The 12,798-nt window shown below is 37.9% G+C and overlaps 1 protein-coding gene across 4 annotated transcripts; it reads right to left on the bottom strand.

The window, feature by feature from the left end:
• Positions 1-7,449: 7,449 nt before the first annotated feature.
• On the bottom strand, positions 7,450-12,509 carry LOC136666173 (torsin-1A-interacting protein 2-like). Of its 4 annotated transcripts, none has more exons than XM_066644233.1 (8): positions 12,363-12,509; positions 10,929-11,036; positions 10,337-10,489; positions 10,074-10,232; positions 9,808-9,924; positions 9,594-9,713; positions 9,028-9,078; positions 7,450-8,947 (listed from the first exon to the last, which is right to left on the bottom strand). In XM_066644233.1, exons 1-8 carry the CDS (start codon positions 12,433-12,435, stop codon positions 8,148-8,150), a joined length of 1,581 nt encoding a protein of 526 aa, XP_066500330.1. In that variant the 5' UTR covers positions 12,436-12,509; the 3' UTR covers positions 7,450-8,147. The 4 variants fall into 4 exon arrangements, with proteins under 4 accessions (XP_066500330.1, XP_066500331.1, XP_066500332.1 ...); XM_066644234.1 differs by having other exon boundaries at positions 10,074-10,229; XM_066644235.1 differs by having other exon boundaries at positions 10,361-10,489.
• Positions 12,510-12,798: the final 289 nt, after the last annotated feature.

Here is a 12,798-nt window from a genome sequence, read left to right as displayed (position 1 = left end):
AGTTCATCATAGAAGCTTAGAGTCATTTTCCAATCAGGGTTAGGATGTGCAGAATAGGCTGTGTGGGCGGGGCTTTACTTCAGCAGCCAATGACTGTTTAGATCCTGCCCTCCTTCGTCAAAAGTCAAAAGCGAGAAACCTGGAGGCGAAAGCGAGACTGAGAGAAACGCAATTGAGAAAAGGGAGAAAGATGTCTCTGCAGGCCGGAGGCAGCTCCAAGTGGGTGGTACAGCTCCATGTGGGCGGTACAGCTCCTAGTGAGTGCAGAAGAACATTTTAAGCACGACTCAAGCATGTCGCTGGCTTCGAGATATGTAGTTGGCATAAAGGCTCTGAATGAGGTCATGTATGGAGATGACCCAGAGGCTAAAGAACTCTTTTTATTTGTTTTTGAAAACAGGGCTGATATGGAGCTGTTTCTAAAAGCTTGATGAGCAGGGTCTCATGGTCAATGCAATGTTTGTGGTTAAGCCATGCCCCTCACCCCAGAATTTTTAAGGCATGGAAACTGGACTGTAGGGCCCCTCACCTTAATTCTTAAGGCACAGATACTAGACTGCAGGGCACCTTATACACCACAGTTCAGACAGTGTGTATAGTTTGATACGTTTAGAACCCTAGGCTGTTTGGTTAACTTTGATGTCCTGCTTTGCATAAAATGCCCTGCACAAAATAGGTATCCTAGTTATTTTCTTTCTTCTAACAAATTTCTATAACTAATGCAGCTCAAAATGTTCTGTTTGAGCATTGTTTGGAATTGTATAAGAATGACAGTGAGCAGTGTGCTGTCAAGTTCTTTGGGATATTTTGTTAGATTATTGTGTATTTTGTAGTACAGCTGTATGCCTGGTGACTATGTAATAATTGTTTTGTTTTCAGTATTAATATTGTACCTTGTAAACATTAAGTACATTATATAGAGTACATTTCCTAACAAGAGACATGACAGTAAATATGGGTTCATCAGCACAGCTCAGTACTGGGGTGCTATATATTCTTCATGTTGAGATTCATGTTTCTCTACTCCAGAGAATCCAATTCTATTGTCAGTATTTCTCTACAGGGATTAGAGAAGCATTGTGCACGTTTGCACGTCTGTGTTAGTAATGGTGCAACTTAATGTAGAATACATTCATTACAACTTTGTCCTCAAATATTTGTACATATGGTGTATTTCTGAAATAAATGAAACTGTATAAATGAACTATATTAAAATAAATTGATAGCCCTTCTGGTGGCACGGTGGTGCGGCAGGTAGTGATGCAGTCACACAGCTCCAGGGACCTGGAGGTTGTGGGTTTGAGCCACACTCCATGTCAATGTCTGTGAGGAGTTGGTAGGTGGATTGGCGACTCAGTGTGAGTGAATGTGTGTATTTGTGTGTGTGTGTGTGTGTGTGTGTGTGTGTCGCCATGTGAGGGACTGGTGCTCACTCCAGGGTGTGTTCCTGCCTTGCGCCCAGTGATTCTGGTGAATTGGATAAGCAGGTGCAGACAATGAATGAATGAATGAATAATAGTCCTTCTACAAATTCATATGCATAATCCAGGTAAGAAGAAAGGGAGGCTTTCTGACAGTCTAAGCCAGTGTTATCCAATTCTGATCCTATTCTACCTGTTCAAACAAACTTGATTAAACTAATTTTGTGAGTAGGATGTTCCAGGACCTGGTTCTGATGCCAAATCAAAGCACGTGTGATCATCTGAACGCAAAGTGTAATACGTAATACTCTACAACAAGAACATACTTCTTTAAAGAATCATTTAAAACAATGCAAAGGGACTAAATGAAGTACAGTGAACTCTGAATGTCTGTTTATATTCTTAGTTTTAAGTTGAGCCAAATTTCCTGAAAGGTTGCACCACTATCTTGGAATTCATTATACCATAACTACATTACAGTGAATTTCCATCTTACTAAGTTCACCTAACTTGTAGCTACATGCACTGATTATATTGTCATATACCCACACTATGACTGAGTGGTCATGGTAGTCCTATACACTTATAGGTAATACAGTCCTATTATATTCTGTAATCAAATTAAAATAATGATTGTAGGCATGAGAGTCCTAATGGATTTCATAAGTTTGCAGTTCACCCCATAATCAAATTAGCAAAAATATATAATTAAAATATCAGAAGTGCTATGTATTTCATTTTCACTGAAACCTCATATTTTAAACTATATAACTAGTAGAGGGTACCTAGTTCTGTTGGAGAGAAACTATGCCATATTTTCAAATTACAAAGGCTGCTTTTCCTACATTCGCCTTCCCACAAAACATAGATCGCCCACCTGCTGGTTTCTGCCCACCTGCTGGTTTCTGCCCACTTGCTGCGTACGCCCCTCCCACTTGCTGGCCTCCGGCCTGCAGAGATATGTAGTTGAGAAATGGCAGAATGAAAATAAAAACAAGAACATTATACTCAAATTAGACGATTATATACAGAAATATTCTCGTTACAAACTTGTTTTTATAACTTTCAATATCAATGAGAGTTTTCTCAATTTCAAAATATAATTAATTGGTTATGAATTCTGTTTTTTGGTTCTCAGAACTTTAGAACCTGTTTTGACGCCATATTAACCAGATCAAGTCAAGCCTGTCTTAAGCTTTCTTTCCTGGTACTTTTATTCCCTTTTTTCCCCCCAATGCCAAACACATCTGACACTACATATTGGGCATGATACTTACAGAATTGATTTTAAATGTTTTATCCTTTTGATTAATAATACATTATATATATATATATATATATATATATATATATATATATATATATATATATATATATATATATATATATATATATCATAGTACATGAAAATAATACTACCAAGGGCTTCTAAGTGGCTCAACGGTCTAAGTGTTGGATCAATGTCTGGGCGTTTGCTGGTATGATCCTTAGTTTTGCTTCAGCCATCAGATAGTATGAGAGTCAGGCATATGAGAGTACCATTGGCCACAAACCTTTGGCTCTATTGTGTAATTCCTAAAATATCCTCTATATGTTGATGTCAAATTAATCCATGCTAAAATGTAATTTTAAGGCATTTTTACAAGACTGTATGTGATAGAAGCCAAACATTTCCTTTATGACAATAGAGCGTTTGTTTCATATTGTCAGGCCAAATTAAAGCACTGAAAATATCAAATATCTCCATCAAACTGTAGGCAGAGCATCTGAGATTAGGTCAAATGGTAACTGATGTTTGGGCTAACTTCTAAAATATACACTGTTTCAAGAGCTTTTGGTGAGATCTGCGGTAAATGTACTCGCTCCATGTCTCTGAAACTTTCTTCTCCCACAAACTTTTCTTTCAGGTCCCAGCTTAAAACTCACCTTTTGACTCTTGCATTGACATGCTTGTTTTTACTGCCCATTTTGATCATTATGCTTTGCAGACCAGCTGTACACGAATGTCCCACGCTGCCAGCTAAATCTCAAGAGTGATAGAGCATCCGCTACAGTAGAAAGTTTTGAAAGAAATATTAGTACTTTTTTATTTGCCTGGGTTTTTAATGCTTCTTAGAAATTATGCATAAATTGCTTTGTTTTGTTGGTGTCTATGTTGTCAATTTCTCAATTGTCTTTGTACTGTTGCCTTCACACAGTTGCCTTTTTGAAAAACAATTTGTTTGCTCTGATCTAACTTAGTTGTAGTCCTCTCATAGTGTTAATCATTCTTTTTGGTTTATTTTAATTGATGCTTTTTTTGTTTAATTTTATCCAAAGTTAAAATAGATGCAACTAGATACCTGTTGATTTAACATTCATTTGATTTTCCTTTTATTTCAACACTTGCTGTCCTTTAAAACTACTATATAAACATAGCACCAAAAGTAAGGAAATGTATGTTTGGTACATTATTTTTTGTTGTAACAATACTTATTGGTAATGAATCTTATACCATTGGAAAGCCTGGTAATTTCCTTTTTAAACGGTGCCACATTTGTAAGAGACATGCATTGGTAAGATGAGCAGTAGAGCTGAGTATGTGGGTTGTGCCCATCAAAAATTTGCCAAATCCTCTCTGCCAATTCCAAACAGATTATTCTGCTATTGATTTGTTTTGTGTTTGGTGGAGTGTATGATTAAAGTTTGAAAAAACAAGACATATTGGCAAATTAACAATAACAAACAGGAGCCTCAGTAGCGTGTGGAAGAACCAATACACAGCCACAATAGCCTGGCACCTCCTCCTCATGCTGGTCAACAGTCTAGTCACACACAGCTCTGGGATGGCTTCCCATTCAGCCAACGTGGTTGTGTTGGCACAAACAGCACACACAAGCTGATCCCACAAGTGTTCAATGGGGTTTAGGCCAGGATGCTGGCAGGCCATTCCATCCTCTCCACTCCCAAATTCTGGAGGTAGTCTCTAATAAACCTTGCTCTGTGCGTGCGAGCATTGTGATCTTGGAGGAGTTTGGTTCTAGACTGGAGATATGGGATTGCCACTGGTTACAGAATTTCATCTGTATCTCTCTGCATTGAGATTGCCTCCAGTGATGACAAGCCTAGTTTTTCCAGTGAGGGAGATGCTGCCTCACACCATTACACAAAATAAGCTGTTTGGCATTGGCAGAGAGGATTTACCAAATTTTCCATGGGTGCAACCCACATACTCAGCTCTACTGCTCATCCCACAATTGTATGTTCCTTACAAATGTGGCATCATTTAAAAGGGAAATTAACAGGCTTTCCAACTGTGTAAGATTTATTGCCAAAAAGCATTTTAAAACAAAGAAATAATCTACCAAACACAAATGTCCTTACTTTTTGTGCTATTTTAAATAAAGAGGTCTTGTATTCAACCTCCTAGTACCATGCTTGTTTTCTTGTTGTTTTCTTTATGCTGTCTTTTTTACTTCTGTTTGTTTTATTATGAGAAAAGCAGGTCTTACTGGAACAACTATACTCAACAATTGGAACAATTTGTCCAGTGTGCAGTATTAGGAGTGGCATCTTGTTGAAGATTATTCGGCTAGACTATGAATCACTTTTCCGTGGTAGTCATTAGACCTACATCCACAAAAGGATGTGATGATTGATGAAAAGAGAGAAAAAACAACAAACAAGAAAATGTTTGACTGCCATCAAAATAGTCCCATGTGACGTTTCTCCGTTTTTGTTTCGATTTCTAACAATAATTTCTAAATAATGTGGCCAGGGAGGAAGAGAGGCTTATTGTGAGCACATACCAATGTGCAAATCTGTTTTCTTTGGGATATTGGCGATTTCTTAGATGGTGTATGGTTAGATGCTGAAAGTGAGAACATGGTCTGAAACTTTGATAAAAGATCAAAACATTCTCTGTAGAAATGAGATATTTTCATTTTGAAATTCTGTCAATCTGATTAAAAAAATTGAATGTAGGGTGGCACAGTGGCACAGCAGGTAGTTTAGGAGTTTAGTGTGTAATCCCCATGTCCGCGTGGATTTCCTCCCACAATCCAAAAACACATGTTGGTAGGTGGATTGGTGACTCAAAAAAAAGTGTGTGTGTGAGAGAGACAGAGAGAGAGAGAGAATGTATGAGTGAATGGCGCCCCCTCCAGCGTGTGATTCTGCCTTGCGTCCAAAGATTCTGGGTAGGCTCTTGACCCACCTCAACCCTGAACTGAATAAGCGGTTACAGACAATGAATGAATGAATGAATAATTGCATATGCATATTGTATGATGAAATTTAGCCTTAGACAAGTTTGATTAAATGTTTTTGCCAAGCACAGAATACCAAGTCTTTGTGGAGCAGTCCCCAGAGTATATACGTGTGTAAAGACCTAGCTCCATGCAGTGTTTCACATTTATAGACTGTGGACTCAGACACTCTATTATACATTCAGTTTATGCAATCGCCGCAGAAATTGCCATGCTCTGGATCAGCTGTGCATGTGCTTAAGGTAACCATGCTCAATGCCAGGGGTGGGCTATAAGAGTATAAATCCTCCAGAAAACCATTTAAATCCATGTATCACCTCAGTATATTTCTACTCATTTTGTTTGTGCAATTGCACACCCATCATACTCTTCTTTTTTAGAAACTACTAAAATATCCCAAATCACAAGAGTTATTTCACAAAGATGTATTTAAAGAATTAACTTACATTACTACTGCAACCCTGAAATGGAAAAGAAGATGAGATGAGACTTACATTACTCAAAGTCTTGGACAACACCCTAGCTGCAAGTCTACTTCCTCAAACATCAATGGTTAAACATTCCATAAAATGTGTTATCATGAAGTTATAATCATTAAGTGTAAAACAGCTCCAACAAGAGCTATACACTGCAAACAAGGCTGCTTCCCCTTATATCAAATCAAATCAAATCAAATTTATTTGTATAGCGCTTTTTACAACTGACGTTGTCACAAAGCAGCTTCACAGTTTCAAAACAGAACATTTAAATAAAAGCCCAATGCAAGCAAGCCGAAGGCGACAGTGGCAAGGAAAAACTCCCTCGAGGCTGGAGGAAGAAACCTTGGGAGGAAACAAGACTCACAAAGGGGACCCATCCTCCTCTGATCAAACTATAGATTGAATTTTAAATGATCACCAATGAAGTGTCATTATGCTACATAATAATAATAATAATAATAATAATAATAATAATAATAATAAGGTGAGCAGCTGGTCTGGTCTGCAGGAGAATCCAGCAAACAATCTTCCATCAGTGGGCCACCATTCTCTCAGAAAACAGTAAAAGGGAAGCAGTTAGTTTAGTTGAGTGCAGCAGAGAATGAGAGCATGTGAATATTTTCTTTAGTGTAGTGACGGATCAGACTGTAACAGACTGGGAGTAGGGAAACCAGAAGGAGCGCAGGCAAAGACATCCTTTCGTTCCAAGCAAGAGAAATTGTGAGCACATCATCCAGGTTTACCCTGATTCTCCATGTCCATGAGTTCCTGAAACGACAACCTTAAACTAGACAGAGGTTAGTTGCCAAAGGCTAAACTGAACAAGTGTGTTTTGAGCCTAGACTTAAACATAGTGACTGTGTCTGCGTCCCGAACACTAGCTGGAAGATTGTTCCAGAGCTGAGGGGCTTTGTAGGAGAAGGCTTTCCCCCCCGCTGAAGTCTTATGAATTCTGGGTACTAGTAAGAGGCCGGCGCCCTGAGATCTGAGTAATCTTGGTGGTTCATAGTGTGTGATGAGGTCTTGCAAGTATTCAGGGGCGAGACCATGTAAGGATTTATACGTGAGTAAAAGAATTTTGTAATCAATACGGAATTTAACTGGAAGCCAGTGAAGGGCCGATAAGACTGGACTGATATGATCAAATTTTCTAGTCTTAGTGAGGACCCTGGCTGCAGCATTTTGAATTAACTGGAGTTTACTCAGGTTTCTGCTGGAGCATCCTGATTAAAGTGCATTGCAATAATCTATTATCTTATACTCCATGGTAAGAAAAACACTTGGTTAAAAAAATACGTAATATTTTTAATCGTACTTCAATCAAGAGCAAAATAATTACACAAAATGGTATAAAACAATATTCAGACATTACTTTCATTGTAGGAAAACTTACATTAAACTTATTAACAAGGGAAACCAGCAATTAGACAAGAACAAGTCTATGCATGTAGGTCTGCTTTATTCTGCATCTGGAGGTATTTCTATTGTTTAGTTGCATTCCAAATTTCATCTAACATACCTGTCACATACTACAAAAAAAAATCTTTTTTTCATCCAGTTATTTGAATGAAATTTGTCAAAAAGGCACAGTTTGGTGCCCCCAACAGTCTGACCAGAATTCCTAATTTTAGGTAATATGTTTAAGATATTTTTATTGCTTCTTTCCTGCTTCATTTGTAAGATAATGACTTCCAAATGGCATAACTACAAGAGACTTGTTTTTCTGTGCTCTCCTTAACAGAGGCCACTTTACAACATTCAATACATTTAAAGCAAACCTAGTAAACAGAAAAATTAAAAAAATATATATATCACAATTTTTAAATGCAGTTCCACTTAAGTAATTTAGAAAATATTATTTGTAAAACAAACATACAATCTTCTTGCTGATTGAACATAACATAAGTTATTTAGGTGAACAAACACTACCAAAAATCATGTTAAATAGAAGAGGTGATGTGCCCATACATCTTCTGAAGACTTTCAGGTCTGGAAGGGGGTCAGCCTCTGCAGCCATGTTGTTCCATCATCTGCTCTGCTGCCACTGGCAGAATGAGGTGGGAGATTCTACTCCACAGCCCACTTAGTTTATCTACATCCATCTTGTTAAACATGGCTGTCCTGTCAGAGGAAACAAACCTATTCTTCAGGTATTCCAGCACCTGCTCCTCCACTTCACTCAAACTTAGTTTAGAGTGTAGTTCATCCACTGGGAGCAGTACAGTAAAAGCTAAGAAGACTTTCTTATAAGCAGCATTCTCATGGTCACAGTAGCGATAGAATATCAAAGTGGACCCAGGAGGAAGTTCCTCAAAGTGATGGATAACTGCTGCTTGCTTTCCACCATCAAAGGCCTCTCTCAACACTGTATCAATGTCCAGCTTCACCTGGTCACTGTCTTGAGCTGTTTTGCTAGCCCCATCAATGTCCACCACAGAGGTGTTGAGAGCAGCAGAAAATGCTCTGGCTAAATGCTGAGCCAAACAGCCCAGCGTCTTCTCAGCCCTACGTCCTGCAGTCAACATCATGCTTACTGGCTCTCTTGGGTCATTCAGTTTAAGATGCCGTTTAAGATGGATCTCAGTCCTGCTCCACAGTTCTGAGCGCTGGTTGGGGAACAGGGGCTTTATTGTGGCTAATTGGGCTTCAAAATTTGCACTGGGCACCATCCTGTCTTGTTGCTGTGTTATGTTGAGAAAAGACGAAGCTGGAAGGTGTTGATAACCCAATAAGCCTAAGGTAAGCGAGGCTAGAAGGAAAAAAGCCCACTGAAGAGGTCTGCACACATACCATACATACCCTGCAAATGGGAACAAGACCAGTTATGACAATAATAATATCAATAGTTTAAATAATAACAATACAACAGATATTTTGTACCTTTTGTGTGGCTTACTGAAGTTGCTTTTGTGGCGACAATTTTCTTAGTTTCTTTAGAAAGAGTTGAAATGTGTTACACAGAAGCCAAAAAAAAAACTTTTTTGACTGATCTCTTTTGTTTTAATTCAAGACTTTAATATATTCATGTGTCCATACAATTCTGGTGGTCTAAAAGCTTAATAAAATGTAAAAGCTTCAGAATACCACAGGAAACAATCACTAAAGTATTAAATACATAAGCATTCACATGACCAGTCTCAGCTAATATAAAATAAACCATCGCAAAATATCTACTACCATAACTACTGAGGGTTACTATGTGTTAAATCCACAGCTGATAGCACCAGATAAACCAATGCTTTAAGCCTGCATTGCCAACAAATGACCTCCAATAATTTATAGATTTTGATAGCACATTATGAATCTTAAATTCCCGTTGGTGCACAAACATGTACCACATGCATTAGATGGCATAACTAATGGAATGTCTCCACAATAACACAATGTACACTTACATCCCTAATATGTATATAATATAGGAACTGCAATGGAGATGCAATGATTACCTGTGTGTTTATGAGGCATGGGCTGTTTCTTAGGAACACTGTTTGTCTGTGTGATGCATGATGTAGGATATTCAGACTTTGGATACCTTTCCCAGCTCGGACATCCAGAACTAGCAACATCTAAAATAACAGAATAAAGAGTAAAAATTAAATTTCAATACAGGAACGAAGAAAACAGCATATTAAAAGACTTTATGGAGAGCTTAACGCTAACCTCTGACTTTTTCTTCCATTTTGTCTCTGTATTGTCGTATGCTGCTCCTCACTGTCAAAATGTCCTGCCTGTTTTCCAGTGGTCTATCATCGATAGCAGAGCTTGTTTTAGAAGACCCTGCAGATAAAACAGGAACATTCATTTAATGTACACATTAATGCAACATGAATAATCGTAATCATAATAATCATAAATAAGAATCATAAAAAAAAGTCACAAAGCTAGATTTCAGAATCTGAAAAGTACTTCCACTCATAAGAGCAAACCTTTAGATGAAGACTGAGAATCAGAAGCCATGTTCTGACCCTCTATAACTTTCGGCAGCTTTGGGCAATGCTCTTGCATTCGCAAGAATGTCTTCATTTCTTCTGTTTCCAGATTCCCAACTTTCAAAGTTCTGATAACACTGCTTTCCTCTATTTCTGCTGGAATATTTGAACACAAAATGTTTAATAACTTAACCCCTGAACTCTAGTTGTGCTTTCTGACTGAATGACTTCCATTTTAATACAATTTGTTGACAACATACGTCTCACAAACTCAAAACTTTTACTTTCATCTTCTGAGCTCATTTCTTGGTCCTTCTCAACGTGCGCCGCCACATCCATTTCCACCATATTTTCCTCCTCATTTTTAAGGCCATCTCCAGACATCTGTAGCCTTGAAAGCTTGCCCGGGGTTCCTGATTATATAATATGGAATTTGTAATGGGGAGCAGGGTTAAATAATTTTAAAACATACTTTTAAATTAACATACACTGGCTGAAGTTATAAAACAGCAGCTGCTTAACTCAATATCATTTTTACAATTAATAATCGATAATAATAAAACTTTAATAAAACTAAAGACCTATGTCCAAATGTTTGCCTACATTGCTTACCCAGTATTCCTCCCAAATCAAAAAGAGTACCCCATCTTAGCTGTGAGCATTGCATTCAGCCATAGAAGTATTAAAGAGAACACGTGTTATGAGCACTTTTACAAAATGTATGTGTGTTTGAATTAATGTATCTGAGACACACAAATTAGATAAACTCACTAATTATTAAAAGATAGTGAATGTTTTTGGATAGATTACTACAGGTGCTGAACACACAGTTCACACTTTCCAAAATCCCACCTTCAAAATTAGGAATGCTGTCTTTGTCTTCCGATCCATTGACGGTTGCATCCTTCAACAATTCGTTGTGCCGTTTCAGAGGGGCTCTGGCTCTCACAGCAAACACAGCTAAAGGAGAACATTTCACTATGACAATTATTCATTTCCTTTAATAGTTCAGTTTATATGAGTCCACAAAGCATCATCAGCTTGTAGGTTGTTGTTGTTGTTGACCATTTTCATACTATTAAACCTGAAGGTTTCACTCCACTCTTTGAACAGTGTCTTAAATAAATAAATAAAGACTATAGTCCACCTCTTGCTCTGTATACTTTGTTATCACCGGTAAATTTTATGTGTTGGGTCACTCCCAGTGCTGCAGTGACACTGGCCTGCTGGTGTTGTATTAGTTGTGCTGATACAAGTGGATCAGACACAGCTGCCCTAGTTGTAAATACCTAAAATTTCAAGCCTAAACCTATTGTGTTTTCAATGATACAATTTTCTCCTAATATTATACCTGGAACAATGTTAATGTGTTTGCTTGTTTTCTACTGTTATTGTACATGTGAGTTGCATGCATAAAATATATTCATTTATTTATTTCCATCATTGTTTTTATTATTATTGGTAGTAATATTATCAAAGTCTTGTGTGTTCCATTATGCAAACAAGGACATATTTAAAAAGTTATATATATATAATCACACCAAAAGAGCCCTGTACACTAATGACGGAAGGACTAGAGGACAACCACCACAAAGTATGCAGCAGCAGATAAACTACTGTCTCTGACTAAACATCTACAAAGTGGACCAACAATGTAGGCATATCTAACAGAGTGGACACAATGTTTATAAAAACCTCCTGCAGCACTGCTGTGTCTACTCCACTCGTAGGGCAAAACACACACCACAGGCCAGTGTCACTGCTTCACTGAGAATGACACACCACCCAACTCATACCTGCTGTAAGGGGGTTCTGTGGGGGTCCTGACCATTTAGGACAAGGTCGAAAGGGAGCATAGTATGAAAAGCAACAGATGGACTATAATTTGTAATTAATAGTGGAACTACACTAGGCATCTAACACTATGTGTAAGAATATGTAAGGGGAGCTGATAAAACGTTCTATGATTTTAGATAGAGAAAGCCGTAATGCTATAACTTATGGGTCATAACTATGTATAGAAAGATTCCACAGACCTAGTTTTGGAACTATTGTCTTTTCCGCAAAGGAGTAAATAATCACTAAAATAAGTGTGTTGATCATTTAAGCTACTTTAACCCACTACAGCCCATTCAAACTGCTCTGGGTTTTATCCGTTAATAAATTAACACAATGTTCTGCTCCGATTTTGCTGAAGTGAAAGATCATGTCGTCTTTAACGGGAACTTAAACATGTGAAAGGGCTTAAGTTAAACTAATAATAAAATACACTACGATTCAACAAACCTTGTTTATGCGATTGTCTGGCGCTTCTCCGTCTCGTAACAACAGACGGTGTTTTAGAATACATCGAATCCATTTTATTTATCCTCAGACATTAAATCTAATTTAATTAAAACCAGTCGAATCCACTACCGCAGGAAAGGGCAAACGTTTCCCGACGGACACATTTGTGAGAGCACTCCTCTCCGGAACATATACTTAACAAAGATATTTAAGAGCGTGTCCGAGAACCGAGAGGCTCAATTTAATGAAACTTTTTCTTTTGGATAACATTAGAGGGAGGAGACCGGGCTAAATCGCAAATGGATCCACACTTCTTGTATTAGTGAACGACATAAGGAAGCGTTGTCACTCCAACGCTGAGAACGAGACACTAAAATAATACCTGCTCACTCATGATACTGACAATTGAAAAATAGATTGAAGGGGGCAAGCAAGT

The sequence above is a fragment of the Hoplias malabaricus genome, chromosome 14, assembly GCF_029633855.1.
Source record: "Hoplias malabaricus isolate fHopMal1 chromosome 14, fHopMal1.hap1, whole genome shotgun sequence".
Classification (NCBI taxonomy): domain Eukaryota; kingdom Metazoa; phylum Chordata; class Actinopteri; order Characiformes; family Erythrinidae; genus Hoplias; species Hoplias malabaricus.
This window is presented reverse-complemented; position numbering and strand designations above follow the sequence as displayed.

What these genes read in the sequence shown, in the direction of transcription:
- LOC136666173 (XM_066644233.1), bottom strand. Translation starts at nt 12,435, where the DNA reads ATGGATTCGATGTATTCTAAAACACCGTCTGTTGTTACGAGACGGAGA. An exon ending in AATGGAAGAAAAAGTCAGAG is followed by an intron (nt 9,714 to 9,807) that starts GTTAGCGTTAAG and finishes CTGTTATTTTAG; the next exon opens with ATGTTGCTAGTTCTGGATGT. An exon ending in CATGCCTCATAAACACACAG is followed by an intron (nt 9,079 to 9,593) that starts GTAATCATTGCA and finishes CTCTTTCTAAAG; the next exon opens with AAACTAAGAAAATTGTCGCC.